Source organism: Pavona decussata, unplaced genomic scaffold (assembly GCF_977016875.1).
Source record: "Pavona decussata unplaced genomic scaffold, jaPavDecu1.1 SCAFFOLD_40, whole genome shotgun sequence".
NCBI classification, from domain to species: domain Eukaryota; kingdom Metazoa; phylum Cnidaria; class Anthozoa; order Scleractinia; family Agariciidae; genus Pavona; species Pavona decussata.
The window spans coordinates 1,530,673-1,556,662 of NW_028145462.1; the positions used below are offsets into that span (position 1 = coordinate 1,530,673).

General features: G+C 39.8%; 2 protein-coding genes across 4 annotated transcripts in view; both read right to left on the reverse strand.

The window, feature by feature from the left end:
• LOC146483109 (vasoactive intestinal polypeptide receptor-like) overlaps positions 1-10,392 on the reverse strand; it is a 116,215-nt gene extending 105,823 nt beyond the window's left edge. For both annotated transcript variants that reach the window (XM_085106386.1, XM_085106385.1), the window contains exons 1-13: positions 10,152-10,392; positions 7,699-7,784; positions 6,589-6,697; positions 5,649-5,753; positions 5,207-5,340; positions 3,936-4,042; positions 3,414-3,528; positions 2,980-3,130; positions 2,446-2,518; positions 1,662-1,731; positions 1,486-1,571; positions 1,039-1,162; positions 532-633 (exon numbers count right to left, since the gene is read on the reverse strand). In XM_085106386.1, coding sequence (XP_084962512.1) covers positions 532-633; positions 1,039-1,162; positions 1,486-1,571; positions 1,662-1,731; positions 2,446-2,518; positions 2,980-3,130; positions 3,414-3,528; positions 3,936-4,042; positions 5,207-5,340; positions 5,649-5,753; positions 6,589-6,697; positions 7,699-7,737 — 1,215 coding nt within the window. In that variant the 5' untranslated portion in view covers positions 7,738-7,784; positions 10,152-10,392. The remainder of the gene's footprint in view (positions 1-531; positions 634-1,038; positions 1,163-1,485; positions 1,572-1,661; positions 1,732-2,445; positions 2,519-2,979; positions 3,131-3,413; positions 3,529-3,935; positions 4,043-5,206; positions 5,341-5,648; positions 5,754-6,588; positions 6,698-7,698; positions 7,785-10,151) is intronic.
• A 4,499-nt stretch (positions 10,393-14,891) lies between these two features.
• Positions 14,892-25,945, reverse strand: LOC146483117 (uncharacterized). Of its 2 annotated transcripts, XM_085106294.1 has the most exons (8): positions 25,669-25,945; positions 24,811-24,944; positions 23,449-23,591; positions 22,006-22,488; positions 21,175-21,253; positions 20,143-20,300; positions 18,482-19,200; positions 14,892-18,382 (listed from the first exon to the last, which is right to left on the reverse strand). In XM_085106294.1, exons 1-8 carry the CDS (start codon positions 25,769-25,771, stop codon positions 15,354-15,356), a joined length of 4,848 nt encoding a protein of 1,615 aa, XP_084962420.1. In that variant the 5' UTR covers positions 25,772-25,945; the 3' UTR covers positions 14,892-15,353. The 2 variants fall into 2 exon arrangements, with proteins under 2 accessions (XP_084962420.1, XP_084962419.1); XM_085106293.1 differs by having other exon boundaries at positions 14,892-19,200.
• Positions 25,946-25,990: the final 45 nt, after the last annotated feature.

A 25,990-nucleotide genomic window follows, 5' to 3' on the forward strand; every position in this document is an offset into this window, starting at 1 on the left:
GGTATTAGTAGGCACCGTCCTTAAACAAATCAAGTTGCTGTGTTATACGTATTCAACTGTCGTTTCTACTTGCAGAGAACGTAGAGTACGTAGATAGAATACACCATGCTTATCAGGTAAAGCCACATTTCAATAAGCGGCCCACACTGATGAAGGCTGTCTTATACACCTGGACCCAGTTGTTCGAAGGCCGGATAACGTTATCCGCTGGATAAGGCATTATTCAGGGTCTAAAATATACTTCACGTTAAACGTTGTCCAAGGTTTCGTACACTCCCAAACTTAACTGTGGTTAGAGTGTGCATATTGGGTTATACAAGAGGGAATACTGAAATCTTTGCACAGATTGAAACTGTCAGATACTGACTTATCCACAGGATAAAGTTATCCGGCCTTTGAACAACTGGAGCCTGGATAGAGAGAAACAATGAGGAGTGACGCTTCTTTTCCGGGAAGAAAACAGTAGCGAGCGTTGACGTCAGTATAATAGGCCCGCAACACGTGTTAAAAACACTCGAGAATCTTTCTCACCGTTTCTATTAGTATTCCATATCTCCATTTCATCCAGAATTTTCTGAAAGATTCACGAAACTCCACACTCAGGTAAACACAAAATATGCAGACCATTATTCCCTGAAAAGAAAGGCAGAAGTACGAGGAAAATTAGGGGGATTTTAAAAGAGCTTTTTCGAAAAAAAAAAATAGAATCTCGAAAATTTACTGTTCACAGACATAATGTTGGTTATGACGAAATTTTGAAAGGTTTTGTAAACCAAGAGCACTTTGATAAGGAGGATCAATCAAAGATAGTAGAGTGTTAAAAAACAAAGCTGTGAAAAATATGTAGTAAACAAAAAAAAAATTGTAAAGTGTAATCTATCTTGACAGCTGCCGGACACTTTAGATAAATATTTCTGTTGCATTCAATTACTTCTGCATAAAATAATCGTCTTAAAAGTTTACAGAATCAAAAATTTAGCAGTGCAGATCATATTGTTAATTTAAAGACGGTGGATATCAGCGTTGTCGGTTCGTTACCTGCAGCGGGTAAACAACAGCGACAAAATAATTATATGAGGGGTTGTTTCCAGGTTGATAGAAGGTCAGCAGGTAGATCATTCCCAGAAGCGAGATCATAATCACCACAGCCTTGGCGCTTTTTCTGTTGTAAGATAATTGGAGAAGAAAGTTCAGTCAGTATAAAGCTATCGCTAATTTCGGTGATGCTCTTCTTTTACTCAATCATGATCAGCTGAGAAACTATAAACGTTTGAGGTCGATTAACCATCACCACCAGCACCATCACCATCATCAATCATCATCATCATCATTATCATCATCATCATCATTATCGTATTCGTCATCCTCATCTTTGGATTTCGCTAAGAAAAGCTAATTGGGGTCAGGTTGCCAGATAAAGTACAAAGTAAAATGAAAACAAAACAAAACAACGCAATGAAATATCAAAAAGAGGAAATTACTCACTTGATGGTATTCATTTGCGTAGACTGGGAATTCTTCAGTTTCCTGAGGAGCATTTGAATAACATACGCTGCGAATCCAAAATTGATCTGCGAAACAAACAACAAAAGCAAAATTCATTAACTTAAGTCTGAAGATTGTTTTGTGTTTCACAGTAAGTGTGTGCTATGTTAACTTACCAGTAACATGATTGTAAGGGGAACGTAAAGCACCAACATATGCTTGGTCTGACTATGGCTCACCCAGCAACTGAAAAAGAGAAAAATTGAGGAAACTTTATTAGTCGTTCAACTAAGGTCAGGAACTGTTCAAATGCATTAGATACGTTTTCATAAGTTCAGAATGCTGAGCAAAATAAAAACAGGAACACTCAAATATTAATTCGAGAAAAAGATTACGAAGGTAGATGATACTTGACTAAACTAACACAGTGTCATCTGCTCAGAGTTTTAAGGCTAAATATTTGAGTGACAGAAAAATTAGGCTGTAGTAGTTGTGGCGTCGAGAATGATTTGCTCCTCCATTGCCCCGTTTCTAAGGGACTGGGCCCTAGTTTAAACATTGTTCGATAGTCATAGTCATCGCTAGAAAGATCATATAACATTTAGTAAGTAGACCAAGTTTGGTTATGTTTCACTACGTAGTAACCAGGCTGTGACCTGTCAAAGGTCGCCCAAATTCCATACAAATGTCTCTAATTTTTCCGATTTTTGAAGGACTTCTACATGGTTGCGATCTAACGACAGAACCTCAAACTTGGTAAACAAACTAATTTTTATGTGATTTTTCTTGTGGTAGACTCCAATTAGTGATTAAATGAAAATTTTATAAACTCATCCCCAGTCTCCATTCAAACTTTGGAACTTGCAATAACCTTTGTTACGCCATTCTCCTCCGCTGCACATGACTACGATGATATCTCATTTATTCATTTTAGTTTAGTAGTAGCTAATCCCTCCTAACCTTCCACTGAATCTTGCAATTTTAAACTGTATATAAGGAAGGTAGACGCAGAACGTCAGAACACCCGAGAAACCTAATTAAAAAAAGAAGCAAATTAAAGAAGCATTAATATTAATCTTCTAGAACAGTAGAAAACGTTTTATCTGTGTCCATAAAGTTGCAGTAAACGAGGCAGGTTTGTAGAAACAAGAAATAGTTGAGGAAAAACGAGGTTTTTTCCAGTCCTTTTTGGTGTATCAACAACTCAGTGCAAAAAAGGCATTAACAATTTTTATGTTCAAGTTTAAGAAAGAAAACGGAAAATTCATCTTTGATCGTTAACGTTAATTTTCCGTAAAGCTTTGAATTTGGTAATTTCAAGTTGTTGCTCGGTAGACAGCAAAAAAGAAATGTATAGAATAATTTAAAAATGAAGCGGCGATCGCCGTACCATTGCCTTGCTTATCAAAACCTTTTGTTTTTTGAGGATCTCGTTTTTTTATCATCTAGCTGCCTGAGCTCCCTATTTTGAATCAAAAATCGCAGTAAACTTACCCCAGCCGAAAAGAACGTAGTACCAGAGACAAGATTCGTTATCAAACGGATACGCAAGCATGCGCAGTAGAAAAATTCCTTCGTTAAGCATCCACGTGATCTCTGAAGCTGCAAAGTAGCGGTTCAACAACCAGAATACATCGCAAACGGTCTGCAAAAAATAATCATTGACATTATGATTTTGTTACATAAAAAAGTTTTTGCCATTGACTTGCTGATTTTCCTATAATGTGCAAATAACGAAATTTGAGCCCCATGCGACGGTTGTGGCGAAAATGTCCTGTAAAAAAGGCGTTGTATTACGACTTCTTGCCGCTAAACACTCACAACAACTCACACAGCGTTTAATTCCGTTACAACAATATTTGTTGCTATTCTACGTGAAAAAATAAGTGTAAGGTAATAGATCATAAAACGTTCGTAGGTAAGCTTACCTTCTTGGATTCATTTTCCCCCATTTTTCCATGGTAAAAAATAAATAAAGTCAGGACACGTAGAATGAATGCCAGGATTAAATTTTTGTGCAGTGTAAACCGCTCGTTACGTTTCCTACCAAAAGAAAAAAAATATCCAAAATTGATATTACCACAAGGAACCCAGGCTCAGGAAGAGACCACTTGTTGGCGAATATATAAAGGATTTTTATGGAAGTTTATCAGTGGTTTGAGCAGCAACGAAAAATGACAACAACAAACGAGTTTCAAGACAAAACGTAAAAAAGGGGAGCTACAGTAGTTCTTCAACTGGATAGTGCCAAATTTTAGCTGTCCAACGAGAAAACTTCATGATCTGGCGAAAATGCTCTGTTTGCATTTCTTCAATTAATTTTTCGAAAAGTACACTTTAATTGCTCGCTATTGCTCTAGAATCCTGGCGAAGAAAACAGATACAAGTAGGCACCGGTTAGAGAAATGCTGGTTTCTTAAGAGTATAGAAAGACAAAAAAGCCGTCTTACATGACGATGCATAGGACTATGAAGGTAGGCAGTAGGACGAAGAACGCAACCCAACTGCAGGCGACATAAACTCTCTGTACGCGCTCCGAGTGAGTCAAGGAATCATCCTGAAAAATATTCACAGTATTATTTTCTGTTATTGGTGAGAATTAGTTATATATTACTCGTCAATCTTGCAGTACATTATTTTCGAACACAGAAGCGAAGCAATTTGGGTTAGAAACAGCAAAACCTGGCTAGCTTTTGTTTGGTTGAGTGTACGCGTGAGGAAAAAAGTGTTTTCGTTGGTTTGGTTCCATAAACCATTTGAAAAGACGGTATTAGTGTCTTCCGTAAAGAACTGGAACTAGCATGCACACGAGGCTTAAGCAGGGAAACCTTTTCACATGCAAGTATTTTTTTTTTCTTACATATTCCCCCGCAAGTTGAGGAAACTGGTCATGACAAGTTTATTCGAAGAGGATCCACCTTGTCTGGGGAAGGGGGGTTATCGAATAAACCACCTATCTCATGAATATTACCGAAAAAATTTTATTGGTTGTAAAATTTGAGTTGACACAAATATCCAGCTACCAAGGGACAGCATTGCTAGATAAACATTAAAAGTGAGGCTTAAATCTCATTGTCTTTTTACTGTAATTGAAAAATGCATCCCTCGTTCCCTGCTCATCGTGGTTGTTAGTTGTCGTGAAACCAGGAGCATGAAAAGTAAAATCGTGCAACTTTGCTTTTATGTTTGTTTGATAGTAACATGTTTCCAGGGCCTTATCTGTATTTCAAAAGGCAACAAGCAGTGGCTCTGTATCACAATGCATGATCTGACATTGAAGGTGCTGTTACACTAGGCAATTTTTCTTGCAACTTATCTCGCAATTTTGTTGCGACACAAGTTGCACGAATCGTTGCCTAGTGTAACATGCCCTGAAAAGAACGTGTCTCGCAATTTTGTTGTTGTCGCAATCGTACGCGTTGCGAGAAGAAGAAGTCGGTTGTACTTCGTGCAACGGTAACTGCAACAAAAAAGTTGCGAGGCATGTTCATTTCAGGGTACGTTACACTAGGCAACGATCCGTGCAACTTGTGTCACAACGGCGCAACAAAATTGCGAGACAAGTTGCAAGAAAAATTGACTAGTGTAACAGCGCCTTTAAGTGAAGACAAAAAATTTCAACTATCACAATACTATCGCATGTGTGTAGTCAAAATGACCTCAACACCCGTAATAACAAGGCAAGAGAGAAACTAGATCTGGGTACTTAGGTTTCCCTTACCTCTTCAGTAGTTATGCTAACGTTAGATGTCTGTTTTCCTGTTTCCACGGCTTCTTTTGGTTTCAGTGGACGACATTGTGTTACGTTAATTTTCCCCCACTGGCCTTGTTCGTCGCAGCTGCGGGACATGTTGTCTGAAAGAATTGAAATGGGAGAGTTCACTGGGATGTAGGAGACCATGTTTGTTATATATACTGCCAAATATACTTGCCAGGCTACAATCAATTGCAAAAAGAGTTGAGACACTCTCTGTTACTCTTGTTACTCTGTTGCTCCTTACAGTTTCAAAAATTCCGCCCGAATCGATCAAGGTGGAGCAGAATACAGAAAAATCATCACAAAAGTAGATTCAGACGATGACTGTACACGTGTCGATATCAGTGCCAAAAGCAATGAATATTCGGCAATAAGAGTACATTTGGAGTTTACAAAGGATGCCTACCTTTCGCTAAGTATAGCAAGAAAAAACAAGGCTGAACAGCTGTTTGTCCAGCTGGAGTTTCCTTCCAGCACGAAACATCATACCTTATCTTGCATTTGACAACATCTGGAAATAAAACAGGATGGATTTATTCATTCCTTTAGCAAGATAAGAGTTTTGAAAGCTTCATCAAAGTGGTTGAAGTAAGTACTGTTTTCTTCAACCTCAGAGACCCAGGGGGGATAGCTGGGTGAGGAGGAAATTCACTTACCTGTTTTGACTCCCTCCCGACCCAACTGGCTATCTGCTCCAGGGTCTCTTTCAAAAGATGCGTTTTCTTTAGCCCTAGAGATTTGGTAGACGCGCGTTTTTTCCCGCGCTTGACATTTTCTCCATGCTTTCCCGCCTTTAACTTTCAACGGTGAATGTTTTCCCGCGCTTGGCCCTAGCTTGGTTACCGACATCACCCGAATTCTCTCTTAGTACCAGTCCATGTTTTCAGTGTCTGGCACCGGTAATTGTTCTCCTGTGCTTGAGTAAAACCAGATGCAATAAAACATACTATCATTCGATGCATTTTTCTTCCTTTTCATTGTCGAGAGCAAACCACGTGACCTGAAAAAGCTGCCTCCTGCCAGCAAATAATGGTCTGCTCATGCGCAATGCTGTCCAACTGTGTTTCGCTGAAATAATATTCTGCTCATGCGTAATTGAAACCACACTCTTGTGTGAAAATGACAGATCGCTTCCCTGAGCTGTCAGACTCGGTGATCGAATGATAAAACAATTATTGAACTCGGTTACCGTAAAATATCGTGATTTGTCAGTGGCGAGCAGATTAGCTATTTGCCTCAGCTTCGGCTTCGGCAAATAATTGATCTGCTCGCCACTGACAAATCACGATATTTTGTTCAACCTCGTCGAATAATTGTAACATGCAATTGCTTAGTTGAAAACTTACTTGGATCTTTAATGTAGTTACTTGGGTTGCTAAGACACAACTTTTTTAACCGACTGTTAATGGCTCCAAAATTTAACTTTTGCTGCCTTGATACACTGAAAAACAGCACCTAAAAGAAAGAAGACGTCGGTAATAGTAAATAAAATGAACAAGTTAATCCTCCATTAGCCTGCGAATACAACCTCCTCTAGTCGCTTCCTTCGTCCCTCGGGGACCGGAGCTCAATATTTATTTCGACGTAATAGACCTAGCTTCCTTTAAAGGGGCAGTGTCACGCATTTTTTGAGTCACTTTGACTAACCAAAAAACATTTGATTCCATGGAATCGCTAAAATAATGGTTCAGTTTTGTTAACAAATATCCCTACTATTGCACGCAAACTAGTATTAATTAATTAAGCCTAGCTGCGGATGGCTAGGGTGGAATTGGATTGCAACTTAAAAAAAATTGGCCAGTTTATTCAATTTCGTTCTGTGTATCAGTTTAGAGAAGTCGCTAAAGACTGAAAATAGTGAAATCCCTCAATGTTTTTTCCTTAGTGTTCTAATAGCAATTTTATGTTAGAAAACAGGTTCTTTGCCAAATATTTCAGTAGTTTTCCCATCACCTAAAACCTACAATTTATGCTCTAGTTTTAATTACAAATTACCACCCAAAGAACTGAAGTTGTCGATGAGTGTATTTGGACGACCCAAGATCACCCGGCGTCGGATTGTGGAAGCAGAACTGAAGACCTTACATCATACCTGGGGAACCATTCAGAGGCTGGCCAGGGACAGACAGGAGTGGCTTAATTTTGTTGCTGCCCTACATGCCAAGCCGGCATATGGGCATGAGTGAGTGAGTGTATTTGGCCACTGAAATATTAACCGCCTCGGGATGGACTGTAACTTGAAAAAAGTTAGGCTAACTTTCTTCAAGTTCACGCACTTTCGTTCCAAAATGCGCTAGGACAGATAACGAGTTGTTCCTTTCAAGAATTCAATGGCTTTCTCTCTCTCGGGTGTTCTAGTGAATTACTTTGTAGCTAAGTAAAAGGTATTGTTGCACAATTTTTACCACAAACGGTCAAATTGCCCGCGACAATTCCCCCAGTTTAAGGCAACTTACACAAAGTATCAAGCTGGTCGAGATGTTGCAAGACTTCATGATGTCCGAAGGTGTTTTAACTGCTCTTCTGCTTACTCAATTGTGAACTGCAAACAGGAACAAAAAGGCACCATTAAATAATTTTCCTTCTTTAACCTGATTTTAAAAACAACCACTAGACCTGTTTTTTTCTGGCACTACTCAGATTAAATTACCTTATTGTTGAGTTTATGCCCTTATGTCGTTGTAAGGGATTATAACAGTACGGAGATTCAGTTTGACGGCATGTATTTCGGCTATTCCGCAAAAAGATACATATCTTCGTTAGTGGCCGGAAATTGGACGCATAACTGGTGAAAATGCTTATTGCGGTTTATAAACACCTGAGGCAATTTCACGCAAGCGATAAACAGGAAGTTTTAAGTTGGATAATTTTTAAGTTTTCCAATCCTTAGTGGCACAATGTCTCGTGAAATCTTTCCTCGTAACCGTTATTACGAAGCAAAATATACGACACTGGCCTGAAACAAACCATAACGGTTGAGTAGATGTTTTATCAAATGAGATCAGGAGAGGTGTCGTGAAGCGATCAAACGACACGATTCACCATACTAGGGGTGACGTCACCTTTTTAGAATGTTTAGTGATTCTCGTAAATCAAGGAAGCGAACATGACTTGTAATTTGTTTGAATAAATTAGAACAGCATATCTGAGCAGTCTAACGTAAAAATTTATTCCGCTGAACGTGAAAAAGGTGGGAGCTATTCTAAATAGCTGAGTTTATCTCAAAGTCTTGGTAAATTGAGAAAAGTTGGTGCGCTAGTTTTAGAGTTTACATTGCATTGTTTCGGTGTGACAAGAGAATCAAGACGATTTGTCAAGTACAATCAAAGCTGTCAACAGTTGAACGAATTATCAAGGTCAACAAGATTATCAACAGACTTTTTAATAATATTGAAGACCTTTTTTTAGTCTTTCTTACAGTCATTTGCTCTCGATGAAATTTCCCAGGCCGTAAGTTTCGTCCCATGTGGCTCCGCTTTGAGCACTCGGTTAACTTTTCCATTGAAAATTAGTGACTGAAAGTTGATCGATAAACCACACATGCTTGCAAGGGTTGCGAAACTATTAAAAGAATGATGTAAGCTACTAGCATTTGTAAACAATGGATGGTTTCAGTGACCGACAAATACTGATAACATGTACTTATAACTGTTAGTAAAATATTCCTATTGGTCCAGTATATTTGTACTTTAGTGTCCGTGAACTACGTCAAAGTTACTACACGCTTTATAAGTAACCACGTACGCCTGATATTTTGCTATTTACATGTACATAGGACATCAGCTGGAAATTTTTGTAAAGAGTTAGCTAATCGCTTAAGACAGGTTTAACATAATGACGCGGAAAGTTCAGAAAGTTTGTTTACGAAAGCACCAGTACTGCAATGCCTTGCATCACGTTTTCAACTGAGAAATATAAACAAGCGCCGCAGACGATCATTAAACGCGTCGTTGGCCATGTTGTATGGAGTCCGTTGCTCTACAATCACTATTCAGTCAGGACTGAGATCGTCTGGGGAGATAGTAGTTCGAGTTATGAGCACTGAGGGATCGGCTTACTTTTGCTGTATTAAATCATGATTCACAGTTAGATGAACCTGTTCTAATAAAGACATGGTACACCCGAAATTGCGGAATCACATTATCTTTAGGTGCGTTGGGTGAATGGCCCGAATTTCAACAGATTCATGTAAGCTCTGATCACAGTCTATTGCTCAGTATTGCTCAGTATTGAGTGACAGGCCTACCAGGTAAATTACAAGAGTCATGTATAATGTTCAGCTTATTACATACAATTTATATGGGAGCGCGGCTTGGACGGGCCAAAATCCGTAAAGCTGTTACCACAGACTATAATACGGACACCTCTAAAACATGGATACCTAGTTTGGCCATTTGACAATTCTTATAAAGTCGAATATACTGGCTGAATACGTTTATCCCTCTAAAATATTCATTGATTTAAACATCAATCTTAGACATCTTTCCGTAAGAGACGTCTTGAATGGCCGCGTAATAAACGTGTATCCAACAGCAAGCCAGCGTTCGTTCAAAGCGAAATTTTGAAAGTGATTTCAAACAGTTGTGAAATCACTATTTTAGAGTCTAGATTGTTAGACACATAGGTATTAAAAGCACACTAAAGGAAGGGAAAATAGTAAAAGTGAAAATACCGACGAGAGTTAACCAGCTCTCCTTACTTACTCTCAAAGTTTCAGCTTGTTAAAGTTTTCTGTGTATGCGCGCCACCTTTCATGCGCGCCACCTTTCAGTCTGACACATGTTCAGATCAACATTTCCACGCTTTTTCAGCACTATAAATATGTCCTTGGTTATCTTCGAAAAAGTCGAAGAAGACCACAGACAGGGAAAAATGTTTGGATGGAAGACGTAAACGAATATTTGCCTACCTTGACCTCGGTTACCTCAAAGCATGTGAAATCACATCAGTCTGGACAGTACTAAACACTAGTATCAAATTTAAAATTTGCTTCCGTCCCAGCAACTGGTCTGTCAGCGAATTCTGATCTCCTTCAGCAATATTTTCACGAAAATCCGTTCAATCTTCTAAGCGTATTTTCAACCTGTTTAATTCCGCGTTTGGTCGAGTTGATCCGTTTAACGCTCTGAAATGCTCTAGAACACCGATTATAGGGAATGAGTAATGACCCCCGCTCACGTCTTCCGCTTGGCCAGTGGTGCGTAATTTCCGTTTTAAAAACGTGTATATTTGGTCGCAGGTCACGCAACAGGAAAAAAAGCGGTCCGTCGCACCAAGAGGGTGACGACCAGACAGATCGTGCCGGCTGGCTCGTCTAACAGTTTTTTTCTTTTTACATTCTACTTTTCGTTTAGGACAAATAAAAACAACTAGATTTTTTTAAACAGGAAGTGTTATCATGATCTGACGAATGCCATTTCTTGTGCGCAGTCAACGCCAAAAATTTTCAATATACAACAACAGAATTTAAATCAATTTAATGTATGTGTTTGCGGCTACAAAACAAAGTTTAGAGGTCATGCTAATCATGCTTTTTCTAAGGACTAAGTGTTTTGTACGACAAGTTACACTTCTCTTTCTTGGAAAATGATACAGTTTAGAGACTGATTTAGAAAACTGATATCAAATTACGTTTTCGGAAAACGGCAAAAGGCATCAATGATCACGTGGGCAATGTTTACCCTATATTTGCCGCTCGCTGTTTTCAGTTTCTCAGTAAAATTGTGTAGTTTTGCGTCAGTACCAAAGGTAAAAACTATTTTGCATTATTCTTACCTGTGTACTAACCTTTTCAAGAAAACATAAACGCGAATTTAACGTTTGGTGTTTGCCGTAAATGCGATTCTCTGCTTTGCAAATTCTATTATAAATACGGTGTATGTTTTCGTCCGGTGCAGTCTTTTCTTTCCCTAAACTCAGAGTTTCTTGTGCCAATATTGATTTTGAGCTCCACAACAGAAGATGTATCTTTTGTAAAATAATGTAACTAATATTCACAGCAATGAAATCCGCGGGAAAAAGTAATAACTTGCAACCGAGCAGATGCCACCCGTCAATTGTATCAGTTTTCATGTAATGTTAGGAGTGGACCGCCTGTATGGAAAACGTTTTACGAATGTTATAACCAATATGCATATAAATGACTTTGTTTACAACAATTTATAAAATTAATTCGGTTTAGCATCGAGTTTTCATTGAGCGTCGTGTTTTGAGAAAAAAGGCAATGAAAAAGAAAATAGAGCAGTTGCTTGAAAACATTACTGAACATTCTTAGGGGGTGTTTACATGTGAAAACTCTCACCGGTGCGAGTTTGATACCGGTATGACATTGATTTCACATACCGTGTTTACATGAAGGGATACTTTTTGTCGACCGACGTGATTTTGGCACCATATTGGATTGAATATCGAAGACTGCTCATGCGCTATCCGTTCTAGACTCCCAGGAGAGTGATTTCACGCTGCAGCGAACGGCCGTACCGCGTTTACATGACATCGGAACGAGTTTTCGTACCGGAATGAAAATCTCGCCCCGATGCGGTTACCGGGGTGAACTCGCACCGGTATGACTCGCTTCGGTACAAGATTTTGTGCTGGTATCATGCAAACGAATACAGAGCCACCAGAGGGAACTGGAGTGAACTCGTACCGGAATGAAAGTCGCGCCGGTAACACCCCCTTACATAGCACATATATCAAATCGTTGTCAGTTCTTTTCGCTTTGCCAACTATGTTACAAAATTTTAACACTGTTTAAAGTAAAGATGCAATTTTACAATTCATAACAAGCCAGTTTCAAGGTCTAGACGTGAACTGAAAGTGTCTGATTGCCTTTTCGCTAACTTCAATCGTTTTGCTGGTTAAAAGTTGTTTTTTATTGGTCTTGAATTTTCATTGCAATTAGAAATGACCAACTTCGGTTTTCACAAAGGCATTAACAATAAAATTTAAACCGCAAGGCTATTAACGTTAGCAGTTACCAATAACTTTTATTTCCAGCTTCAAACTTTAAGGATGCCCCGTTAGAGTTTGTAGAAAAAAACATTTAATGGTTTAAATAAAAGTTGTGTGCATTGAGTAAATCTCAGGTGGAATATGTTAAGCTGAACCGTGTTAGAGGTGGTTCTAAATTTTGGTCAGTGCGGAGAAAAACACTGCTAATTAAGTCGGTGACAACAAGACCAGAATCATTTGGCGAAAAAAACTTAAATTGATCGATTCCCTACCTTCCAGCTGATTGTTTTATGGGTTCAGTCTCGGGGCATCTTTTTGTAAGCGAATACACTTTGATCTGTTCGGATTTTTTAAGCGGAAAATGCAAGTCGCAGAAAGTTTTAGGGAATGGAGTCTTGTTCCCCTAATTTCGAACTGGTTGCTCGATTGGCTTTCCGCAGATGCTAACTGTTCTCATTTGCACTTTAATCGACATGTTTGCTCCCCGAAAACAAAAACAAATTAGTCTTCCAGTGTTTCGAAATCTTGAAGTGACTTTTCGTTAAAGTAAACTATAGTTTTCATCACAATTTAATCCCAATTTCTGAGGTAGTTAAGGGCTTCTCGGCGAACAGATATTTGTATTAATGAAACAAACCGTTGTGTATCCATGTAAGTGTGGCCATTCAAAAACAAAAGCTACGGAGCAGTTCTTTCCTGTGGTGCTAGTTATCATGCTGTACAAGGTGATTCAGTAACTTTTGAGTCTGTGGATGAAATCCTAAAGTGAAAGCTACTGAGCAGTGCTTTGCTGTGGTGCTGTTTATTATGCCGAAGAGGGTGATTCTAACTTTTGAGTGAGAAGCTTAAATCCTTAAGTATAACCATGTACATGAAACAGTGAAAGCTACTGAGCGGTACTTTCTTGTGCTACTGTTCTTGGATTCTTGTTGTTAGAAAATTAAAAAGAATAGGACGAACTTATCACCTGACACTATATCTTAGATTAAATATCGCGGACTAGTTAGCTTACCTTTTTGTTGACATGGATTCATGACATCTCTTTGACCAAGAAGAAGCGAGAATTAAACTCCCACCTGTCCATTCTAATGTTAGCATATAAATGAATCTCACCCCTGCAGCGCCTATGATTGAAAATATGAGTAGTTATAACTCGACGAGTTTTGCGTATTTCAAAGTGAGCACTCCATTTGCCGCTTGCAGGAAAGGCAATTAATACAGCGACATGAGAAAATTTTAAAATATCTCATTTGCAAAATAAATATAAGGCAATGAAATAAATAATGCAAGCGGACTGCAGGTGAAAAAGATGGCGCAGGTTAGCGTTGGGCGATTGCTGAAGCAATTGAGCAGTTGCACTATTTTTTTTTGAATGAATCTGGCACCGCAAGATAACATTTTAAAGTACTTTAAAAAATGTTGTATACTGTGTTCCCAGGTCATTTTTCCATACTTTCACAGGCATATTTCAGTAAGCTAATAAAGATTGATTTAGGATTTATGTTCGCTGTACTGATAAGAACTTTTCTGATGATAATAAAGTCAGTAATAAAAAAGAAAGATATTATGAAAGGAATTCGCCATCATGGTTTGAAATGATAACTGAGTTTAATCGTTTGTCTCACGATTGAGTCACATAGATGTGGATCGCGACGTTTCGACCGCTATACTGCTGGTCTTCATCAGGCGATGGTGTCGACTGATTGCGTAACAGTATAAGTAGCACCTTGGTTTGTGTTGATTGGTGCGTTTCGATCCTCTCTTAGGCTGTTGTTGATTGGAGGATTTAAATCCTTGTCGCTCACACTATAGATTGCTCCTTCCGCGTTCCGCCTTGGTACCGATCGGCTGCTGTGTTGTTTGATCGTGGGCATCCACGCTTCTGGAATTGCAATTTCATTATCCCTGTTGATGTTGTCAGGGTGAAGTTTTATGTTAATAGCCCCTTAACCTTGGGGTGTACCAATGTGGGTGTCGGTCGATAAGCTTAACCTCATCCCAAAAAAGCGGATGGTGGCCCGTCGCATTGCTGTGTTCTGAAACGGCGGATTAAGTTCGAGCTAACAAAGGTCACTGCATTGAATTAGATAAGCTTTTGACTTGGTGGCGAAAGATGAATTTGTATGTTTTATTTCATTTTTAGGTTACCCGCAGGTGTTCTTTCATAGGTATTCTTACTTTTTACCACTGTAAATGTTTGAACCTTGGAAGCTCAAGGGCTCATACTTTCGCAAACGTTTAACACTAACTCTCGCGTACTGACAAAGAGTTTAAACCTTCATTCTTGTAATAAGTGTTTTTAAAAAGGTTCGTCGTTGTAGAGGCACGCAATTTGACAATCATTTTTCAACATGAATATTCTCTTTACTGCTCCCAATACATTTCTGATGGTCCCAGTTGGGAGAATTTGTTTACGCATCAACAGATTCTATCTTGGGTGATTACTTCCTTTATTCTCAAGGCTTGTGTGACTGATTAAGCAGTGTTGACGTAAGGAGAAATTTCATGTTGATCACTTACTGGGGCTCAGCAAAGGGCATATAATTCATGGTAAGGTAAGGGCGACTGTATGGAGGGTTAGGGTTAGGATTATGTGGGTGACTATATGGTACCTTACCATGAATTACTTGCAAGCAAAGGGTAAACTCAAGGTTTGGTCATCTATTGAGTGATCATAGACGTACAAACAGTAGAATCACTTCTGATACGTTTATTATGTGTCCAATATAAAATATACACTTTAAAATTACTTTCTTCTAGTTTAAAATTGTTCACACAACATTTCAAACGCTTAAAAGTTCTTATCCTAAAATTCATCAGGTGCTATATGAAACCGTGAAGCTGCAAAATTTCAAAAACACTTCAAAACTCGAGTCAAAGCAAGCTTCGTTACTGAATATTATTTGTCTTAAAAATTTGTACTATAGAATGGCGATATCACAGTTCTTCCTAAAAGTGTTCATATGAAGTTGAGCTAAAACCGTATTGTGTAATACGAAGACAGTTACATCGACAAACTTTGCTGGCGTTACTCTATAAAAAGACGTTTCTTGGCCTTTTTTGCATAAGAGACAATACGAGAATGACCAGAAATTAGTCATTGAACACTTATTGAGTACAAAAGGTAACTAAATTGTTGATCAAAGTCAATTTCTTTCTACTCTTCATCAAACGCAAATGCGTCTCTTTGCCTTGATTTCCGTGACGTCATTTTGCCGCTTCTTTCTGACCTCAAAGAATGTTTCAAAGGCATTGGTGTTGAGCACGTGATCCGTTTCCCGCCAAAACCGGGCGCTTCTGAGGGCGGCGACGCAAACTCGCTGACATCGTAAATCCACGTGGGTCGACGAGGTTTCCCAGAAGGTGTAGCGAGTGGTGACTGGGTAAAACTCGGCGAGCTATTGACTCGGTTCAGTCTCGCAGATGCTCGAATCGGAGACACGTGTTGTAGCGGCTTCAACGGCAAAAGCGCCTTCTTTGACGATGTACGGCTTATAGAAACGTGCTTCAATGGCTTCAACGGCAAAATGGTCTTTTTTGACTCTGCTGGGTTCGGAGAGACATGTTTTAACGGCTGTAATGGCAAAACGGACTTTCGGAGTATTTCTCTTTTCGTTACTGAGGATGTTTCTTTTCCTGATTCCTGTACGTTGCTGTCTTGGCTTAGAGCAGACGACGATAAATTTTCATGCGCTTTTTGAGACATCTTCCTTTTCCGACGAAGCTTTACCCGTTCTTCAAGCGTTTGAACGACCGGTTCGTCGCTGTAGTAAAATTCACTGGAACCTTCAACGGACGAGAAAGAAGGAACTCGAATTCTCTGGCTTTCTGACAGTATTTCATCAAGTTTCGACGTGGTACTTGGCAACGCCTCTCTATTTCCACTCCGTTCTATGATTCTTCGGTTGGCTCTACTTTTAAGGGGAGTTCCGGATTTGGTACTCTGAGAGGAGGTGTCGGTAGCCATTTGCTCTCCCCATTGCTCGTGTGACTTCCGTCGTTTCGAAGGTCTGTCAACTTCCGATTCAAGGTCTTCAGACTTCCGTTTCTGTCTCCAGGAAGTGACGCTGAATGGTGATCCCACTTCTTCTTCCTCTCCGTCAGTGCTGCCAGACACAGTGCTAAATACGTCATCATCTTCATCGACGTCATCGTCGCTATCTCTATCATAACCCAAAGAATCGATCGTGTAAGATACACTGAAGCGTCGTCCTTCATCTTGACATTCCGATTTGGCTCTTTTTGTCTCGGCAGCAACGCTCTCAATGTCGCACACAGATTTTCTCTTTCTTGTGTTTCTAACGGCTTCTGTTTGCTTCGTTTCCTTGCATTTCTCGGACATTTTTCCGTCCAACTGTTCGGCTTTTCGTAATTCCCTTCCTCCAGTGGTTGGTTTAGCCTTTTCTTGAACACTTTCATCTTCATTGTCATCTTCCTGAATTTCCTCAAGTGTGGTATTTTCGACATCATCTACTGTATCTTGACTAGTCTCTCCACAGTCAATGCTTTCTACAATGGAATTGATCTTAAAACTAAGATCACCCTCAGAAGAGTTCGATCGATCAAACTGCGGCACGTTGAAGCCGTAAAAATCCTCGTTCTCGTCCTCAGAATCAAACAGACGATCGACTCCATTTGTCTGATGATCCTTTCCTAAAAAATGAGCAGACTGGAATTTCTGATCGTTCGAGAGTCTAGTTTCAGATAAATATTTTTCTTTACTTTCAGGGAAATCGTCCACAAGATTAAAATCCTCTGAAAACCGGTGCCGGGGTGTCCCGCAAATAGCAGTCGTCGAGACATCTCCCAAAGAGACAGTCGACTGTGACAAAGTTGAATTATCTTTTGCACCTAATGGCAATGAAATGCTATCTAGATCTGCTTTTTCCAAGCTTCGGATAGCGGTACTTGTCAATGCGCGCATGCTCCTTGTCTCACGTACGGAACCACTACGAGGGCTTCCAGAGAAGGAGCTGGAATCAGACTCAGATGCGGGGTCCTTTAGTCTCGGCGCTTTTCGTCGAGGGGTAGTTTTCGACGTCAATGGGCTCTTCCCTCCTCTGGTGTTTTTGTGGATTTTCCTCTCCGGCGAGTCATTCGTTTGGTTTTTAACAGATTGAGACCTCTGCTTTGGACTCTTCGGTTTGACGCTTGTGAAGGGTGATGTAACAGTTTTTCTCCGACTGCCCTTGGCTGACTCCTCATCGGGAATTCTGTAGTTTGATCTTGTTCTTCGGCGGACGCTTGCTTCTTCCTCTTGTTGGTCTACGCGTTTTCTAAGGCTGTAGCTGGGTCTTTCATTGGAATACCCTGATTTAACCGAGCTTGGAGACGAAGGACAGTGACTTAACGTGGGTGTACTGGATATCTCCTCATCCTCTACTTCCGAAGATGTTTTGTGAGGGGACGCTTCTTTTGGTGGAGCGACGTTCTCTCCACTCGACAACTGAATGCTCTCCGTTTCCGAATCATTAGATTCCCTCTCCAGTACCGGCCTCTTGAGGTCCACACAAATTCGACGACAATCAGACAACTTAACTTTCACATCACAAGAAAAGCTTCTTGAACTTTGGCTGGTTGTTTCATCCCTGACAGCTTCTTCGTTTTCTTGCGAGGGAGCCGTGTCCATCTCACACTTAGCTGAACCAAGGCGTGGACTTACGCGCCGTTTTTGAACTTGAGATTCGTGCTCCACTTCTTCTGCGGATTCCTGAGCAACAGGCGAAGAAGCATCACATGCTGTTGCATGTCCTACATTATCACACGCCTGTGCAGTGGGTGCTGGAGAAGACTGGATGCGCGAGCGTGTCAATCGTGTCACGTTCTCCACTGACTCGGTTTCCAAAGTTACTTGATCATTCGAAGACACTTCACTGGCTTTCTTTTCACTCACATTGGTGCTCTTTTCTGAGGATTGCTTTGCAGTTGTCGGTGAAGACTGAGTTTGCGAACGCATAATTCTGTCTGGTCTCGTTCCTTCTTCCGCCCCTTCTTCCGCAGGACTGGATTTTGAAACAGATCTAAGACTTGCCCTTCGGGGACTCCCCTTAGTCAATTCATGTTCGGATTCTGCCTCCACACCGGAGTGAGATTCAACCCAATCCTCGTGTTTGGCCCCAACATTTGCACGTGGTTCTTGCCTGCCACGCGTGGTTCCAGATCGAACCTTTGATCGCCTCGCGTGGTCTTCAGCAATAGCTGTCTCATTTGCTCGAGCGTCAACTGCCAACTCAGGGTCAGAGCCAAGCGTGATTCCAGGTCGAACGTTCGGTCGTCTCACGTGACTTTCAGCATCAACTGTCTCCCTTTCTCGTGTGTCTACTTCCAACTCAGGGACATAATTCTCTTTGCTGCTACTTTCGTCTGGAGAATCTTGCTGGCTCCTTCGTTTCCGTACGCCTTCGCGTGACTCCTCGACTCTGACTTCATTTCCATGCACAGGCGACCTTTTCTTCCCTCTTACAGACCTGGTCCCACCAGATGAGTGATTGATGAGTTCTTCTTGAGCACAAGACGTCCCCTTGCCGCGGACAGAACACGCCGCGGCAGGGCTAGACGATGTGGAGCGTGTTTTAACATGGGTTCGTTGTCTTTCAGACCCTTCATCACTTGTATTCTCTGACCCCGATCCTTTCTTCACCTTATTACGTTTAGAAGTGCCAAGCTCTTTCCCAGAGCTACTCTTTTCTTTCAAGGCATTTGGTGTTCTAGGACTGCTGCGTAACTCTCGCGACTCCACCACTTGCACGTCATTCCTCCCGCTTCTTGATCTCAACACTCTGGTTGGCGTGCCGTCATCGTCTAAGCCTTTCTCTGGGGAGAGGTGGGTAGAGGGTGTGTGAAAGGCGTCTTTTCTCTCTGGGGAGGGGTTGGCGGGTGTGTGACAGTCGGTACCTTTGTCTGGCGTGTGACAGTTTGGTGAGATTTCTTTCCTGCTCTCTTTTGGTGGTGTTTTTTGCTCATCACGATCCACGCAGGATTTCCCAGGACTTTGCATTTCACTCCTAAACAAAGGAGAATGGAGAGTAAAGTATGGTCAGTGTTATGTCTGACGTTTTTGAAGAAATTGACTGTGGAGAGTTCACAGTTTTGATGCGTTAAATGCATAGTATTTCTGACGCTAAAATCTGCCACCCAAGCCCTATTTACCGGAATTCATTTGAAAACCTTCAATTTCAAGGTTATCAAGATAACTTCCTGACTTTTCTCTGACCATAACCAGTTTTTACTGACCACAAAAAAGAAATTCTTCACCAATAAAGCCAGAGATGAAGCCACAGAGATAGATTCCTTCGTAGATGCCTTTTGAAACAATATTACCTTTCCCAGATCTAGTGGCTATCCTAAAAAACAAAAATCCCTGACTTTCCTAAAACTTCCCTGGTTCTCGGGCACGGACACTAGTCTGAACATACACTTTTTTGGTGCTTGAGAAAAAATCTCGGCACTAGCTCAAGGGGGAGTATTTGGGCACTGGAGCTGATGTGAACAGGATTTGTCAGTTCCCGTACTTTTTCCCCACGCCTCCTGGAGATGTAGTAAATAAAGTGGCAGGCAATAAATGGATGAGCGAAGAAATGATTGTTCCTTGGACATTAAGGATGTCTGAGCAACATCCTTTTCAGTGCCTTGCCACAGGGCTTAGGCCCTAATCAGACTAGATGCCCGTGCTGAGTAAGCAACATGACATGATAAGGAGACCAACTTACACTGATGAACCAACGCGGCTCAAGGCTGTTGCCCAAGAAAATTTTATGGAGCCCACAAGGTGAAAAGCCAAGAAGTTAGGAGCCCAACATGTGAAGTTTTAGGTGTGGCTACAAAAAGTTTAGGTGCCCCAAGCATTTTCTTGGGCACCCCAGGCTACCAGGATCCTGTAAGGCTGCAGCCTTGCACCTCCATTTCATTTTGTAGTGGTACATGTACATGTACTTCCTTGCAATTACCTTTGTTTCTCTTGATTTTTTTTCTGCTTCTGTTCGTGTTTGAGCAGCATCTTAGCCAGGAAGTCCTGCAAACTCGGCCCTTTTTTGATCAGCTCATCCAGACTGCGGTAGTTTGATGAATCTCTCGCAAACGTCTGGTGACGATCACTGATAAGGTGCTACAGGGAAAGAATGTAAAACAGTAAAAACAATGGCTTTCGTCTGGAGAATCCAAATCATCTAATGCCAGTTAATATATGTTTACAGTATCAATGCTGTAAATGCAGAATGAGCTGATAAATCGATTTGTCTCACAATAACAAATAATTTGTTGAGAAGAAATACGTTTAACCAACTTACACAATTTTACATTTTAGTTCGTCTGTCAAGACAGACTTATATGCAGATATAAATGTTTGAAGTATATAAAAACTGTTCAATTGAGGCCTTACGCTGCTGTTTAAAAACTAAAAACTGAAATCCAAGCTTTCACCGATCAACGGCGAAAGCTTGCATGATGATGCCGTTGATCGGCGAAAGCTTGGATTTCAGTTTTTAGTTTTTAAACAGCAGCGTAAGGCCTCAATTGAACAGTTTTTATATATTTTTAACCAGTCAAGTCAAGACAGACTTATATGCAGATATAAATGTTTGAAATATATAAAAACTGTTCAATTGAGGCCTTACGCTGCTGTTTAAAAACTAAAAACTGAAATCCAAGCTTTCGCCGATCAACGGCGAAAGCTTGGATGATGATGCCGTTGATCGGCGAAAGCTTGGATTTCAGTTTTTAGTTTTTAAACAGAAGCGTAAGGCCTCAATTGAACAGTTTTTATATATTTTTAACCATGCTGCTGAAGGACAACATGAACAGATTATAAATGTTTGAGTTGATAGTTAAAGGTAAACTGGCCACCATGGAGCGATTTGAGTGCTGACGTTTGGAGCGTTAGCCCTTCGTCAGAGCAAATAACGATTCGCTCTGACAAAGTGACTAATGACTTATTAATCTTTTTGTTTAAAAATAAAGTTTGCATTTCAGAGATCTCTTACCAAGTCTAGGTCCTCATAATGAATGCAACAGCACTCACAATATCCTTTCTTCTTGTTCTTCTCTTCTCTTGTTGGTTTCCTTAAAGAAGTATTTAAAGTACATGTACTGAAGTTAATCTTTTATAGCTGTTGAACTTAGAAGTGGTAAATATAGCAGTTTTGATAATTATTTTTTGATCGTGCTGTTAATGTAGCAGAGAGAACTATCTTTAGTCATAATTGCTGGCTAAAGTGATACAAAGTTGGCAAAAGATAGTATACAACAATCACCTTCAGAACATACACATGTAACCTTAACAGCAAAAAACTACTTTTATTTTTTTTTTATGTTAGGCTGTAAAGTGGTTCAGTACATTTGAATCTGTGAATGTAGCATTAGTACCCTCCCAGACTGCAGTTTAGTTTTAGGGAAAAGATTTTGGGTAAAATAATTTTGGCATTTTTCCATCAAGGTCTTGATTTTGGGCTCCCTAAGGAATGAAAGGGATTAATGATTGATGTAGGTATTTTAATATTAGTTACAACAATTTGTGGGTTCCTCAAAACAACTTTCTGTAACTTTAATACAATGATGCTGTCAACCATCTCTTTAAGTATGTACAGTGGAACCTCCATTTAACGAAGTGCCAAGAGACTAGGGGGATTGGTTTGTTATACAGAGGGTTCATTATCTTGAGGTTCTGTTCCATACATGTTAAAAGGTGGGGCTGGAGAATATTGTTTGTTATACCGACGGCTTCGTTATATAGATTTGTTAAATCATGCTTTCACTGTATTGATGCTGTGCTACAAGAAGAACCAAAATGTAGATCAAAATGAAATAACACATACCTCTTAGTTCTGTCACGCTCCTCATGATCATTTTCCTTATCGATCTTCGGCGAATCAAACGGACAACTCCCCGGTGGACCATCAAAATAAATCTTTGGCCATTCCTTGAGCTCATGAACCAATGGCTTGTAGCAGCGACTGTGATCTTCAACCTTGATGAACGGAGCATAAAGCTTTCGCACTTTGGGTTTGACGCCCTGTTTTACCACTCGCCCTGAAACTAGTGGTTTGGATGATGGCTTCTTCTCCACACTACCATACTTTGCCAACTTCTCCAGCATCTCCTCCAGTTGAACAATTTGCAGACCCCAGTTTCTTGCATTGGCAATGACATTGCTGCTGCCATACTTACACGTAACAGCCGCTTGCGCTGCAAGAGCTTTTCCTCGTACGTTGTGTTTAGCAGGAGCTGTTCCGGTTTGTTCTGCACCACCAGAGTCTGCACTTAAGGGAGACGGCACAGCTGAACCTTTTGCTGATGAACTCAATTTTTTAATGGGAAAGGAAAAATATATAAATCACAAATGTTAACCCTTTAAGCCTCAAAATCAACTTGTATTTTCTTCTTACTGTTCTCAATAATATTTATTTGTGGTTTAAGTCAACATAAAAAGTATAAGTCCATTGAGGATAACGTTTTTACTTTCATTGAGAGCTACAGTAATACATTTTTTGTGAGTTTGGGAGTTTACTAAATCATTTTAGTATACACTAAAATAGTTTCAGGAACCATTGCTTCGAGAGGTTTTTCTCCAGGTACTCCTTTCTCTTCTCCTCAAAAACCAACATTACCAAATTCCAACTCGATCTGGATTATTGTCAAACACTTTATCATGAGCCTCTGGCTCGGGAGACTGCGCAAGCACTCCTCATAAATTAAATTTACTTTGAGAGTTCAAAGCTAATACTTTTTTTGTGAATTTGGGAGTTTACTATATCATTTTAGGATACACTAATATAGTTTCAGGAACCATTGCTCCGAGAGGTTTTTCTCCGGGTACTCTGGTTTTTCCCTCTCCTCAAAAACCAACATTTCCAAATTCCAATTCCATTTTGATTATTGTCAAACACTTTATCACGAGCCTATGGCTTGGGAGACTGCGCAAGCACTCCCTGTCTTATTGACATTAAATTTGATTATTTATTATTTATTGATTTATTAGGTGAATCAGTTTTCTGAATGTCACACATTCAAACACTAAACACAGACACACAACACGGATCATTCTTCACATACCCCACTTTAAAATAATAATAATAAAAAAAAACTTAAGCTACTGAGTGGCACTTTCTTTGCATAACTTTATTAATCAGCACCTTATTTTGGGAGTACTCAAATACATGTAGATTGAATCTTACAAACAAGCTTTACACTGGTATATTTTCAACCAAAGCCCCCTCCCTCCCAACCCACAAAAAAATGTTCAGTTACCAATGTTTTACCTTTTAGTGTTTCCAGGAAAAGGGCTTGGTATTGATAAGATGGGACTTGGTGTAGAATTGCTCCGTGGAGAGCAACGCGTGTCCACATCTTTTTTGTTTGTGACCACACAGCTGATATCCTTACTAAGAAATTCCTCCACAGTCTGCCAAAGAAAAGATAGGACATGCAGTCACAAGTCAAAAAGTCAAACAGAGTTGACCACTATGAAGTGCTAATTTTATTGTGACAATCAGAAAAGCAGGTAGACAGAATGTTCAGGGGTTTCATTAAGATTTTGAACAGGCAAGTGAGAGGTCAGGTCACTTGGGAAGAAAAGTTAACTTGGATGTGTTCTTCTATGGTAAATATTAGTGAAGATTATAATACCAGCCAGGCAAGGTCATGTTTGGGTTTCATTACGTTTTGAAGTAGGGGGCACCTAAAGGAGAGTAGCTGGGCAGAAAATTACACTTGAAGTGAATTTCTTTATGTTCAGTTTGAAAGTAGGCAGGTACTGACTCTTGTGTATCCTGCTAGTAACTGGTACCCGGGTCCCGCCTTCTAATGAGAACCCTGCTGAATCTTGTCCTACAACCGTTCAGATGAGGAATAAAACCACAAGAACAAGCCACCAAGATAAATGTCTTGAACACTTATTGTAAAAAATGGTGTTTGTTTTGACAATTTTGTAATATTATAATTATGTTTGAGATATTGGAGAATTGAACAAACTGAACTGATTATTTTTGTCTAGAAACTGAAATGATTCAAGCAAAACATGAATGATTTATTTTTATAGTATGTTTGAATAGAAACAAAAGGAATAACCAGGGTATCAGGCACTCTTTTGGCTTCTATATTAAAGTAATGCAAGATTTGTTTAACGAATAACATCTTTCATGGTACACACATGAATGTTTCATTGTAGAAGTGGGTGCATTGTGTTCTTACAAAAAATATCCATACCCCTCCAACTATGTGGAAGGTATTTTGGTTCGGACTCCACCCATGCAGAAATTCCAATTTAATATACCAAAACAAAATTTTGGCTTTTTTATATCTGATCGTTTGAAAGGAAAACCTGTAAACTAGTTTGGGGCAGATTATCTCACTTCCCTTAAAATGACAAATTTCCTTTTTTTCCACTGGATCTAGCTGAATGTTAGACTACAAAATAGTCATATCCTTATGTTGGTTTGTTATATGAATGTGTGTGGTCTTTAAACATAAGGTCTGGAGTGTGGGACTGGGGAGACACACGTTTGTGAGGTGTGTGAACAAAGCATGGAAGGATCCAGTGCTTCACACTTATCGATAAGGAGAAAAAGGACTGTTTTGCATTCTAGCTGAAAGTTTACTTTGCAAACTTTATAACGTCTTACCCCGCCTAACTCTCTGATCCGTTCTTGTAAGCTGTTAATTTTTCTATAACCTTGAAGATCCAGATAGTATGTCCGACCTTTCAGTGGTTTATCATTCTGGAACTCCAGCTTCCTCTTGCCCCTGGGACTCAATTCTTGAAAATGGAACGAATATAAAACATATTATTTTCAAATGCAATGTATATGTCTGTTATTAGTTTATTATGATATGGATTTTAGTACTGTAAATAGAACACGTAATAATTCAGTCGAAAGACTGCAATGAGCTTTTAAATGTGAATAAACAGAATAAACAGATTATCAAAAAAATATTTTAAATTTTACTAACTTTATTCTTATTTGGCTGAGCATACATAAACAATAATATTGTTATACATGCACCACTATCATACTAACCCTCTTCCAAAAACGGCTTAAAATGAATCATAATATTAATCACCATGCACACACTGACACACACCTGGGCTTCATATAACGGTTACTGTTTTAAAAGGCAATCAAAGGTCGAAGCATGCAAGCAACCACCATGCTGGCTCCAGAAGTTACATCTATAAAACTACGTTTTGACTGAGTTTTAAGAATGTCTTCAACACCACCAAGATTATAAGAACACTTCGAGGTTTGTTAATAGTTAATCAAATTGTAGAAAAGAAATCTCTTTATGCAATGATAATTTATTCAAGTGACACAGTGCACTAACGACATAACAATAGAACTTCGCAATGAATAAAGCGTCTTTCGCACGTTAATTCGCGTCGACTGAAGGATCAAAAACACACCATTTTAACGTTACTAAATTGCCCAGGACTTACGCAAATTGCAGTTACAAAGTTTAATTTATGTTTCTGTGATACTTACTGTATTTTTTCGACAGATCATTCACAGATGGAGTCTTCGTTCGACGTCTAGGGCTTCGACGAAGAGCATTCACAGGAAACGACGCACGTCTGTTGGAAGACATATTTCTGGTTTGTTACCAGGACGATCGCCCTAAAATCTCTCCCGGTGAAAGATTATTTTATAGGAAAACTACTGATGTCGAACAATAGGAACCATTCGGCAGGGAAACCGGAAAATAACACGAGCTGTTGTTCATAAATTTCAGCTGTTTCACATGTCGATTTCCCGGGTTTCGAAATGAATGCCTTTTTCATACCTGTTTTTCATGCAAGCGCGGGAA

Excerpts from the sequence above, each read along its gene's own strand:
- LOC146483117 (XM_085106293.1), bottom strand. The coding sequence starts at position 25,771 with ATGTCTTCCAACAGACGTGCGTCGTTTCCTGTGAATGCTCTTCGTCGA. Across the intron at positions 24,945-25,668 it reads TGATCTGTCGAAAAAATACA|AATTGAGTCCCAGGGGCAAG; the intron begins GTAAGTATCACA and ends TCCATTTTCAAG. Across the intron at positions 23,592-24,810 it reads GGATCAGAGAGTTAGGCGGG|ACTGTGGAGGAATTTCTTAG; the intron begins GTAAGACGTTAT and ends TTTCTTTGGCAG.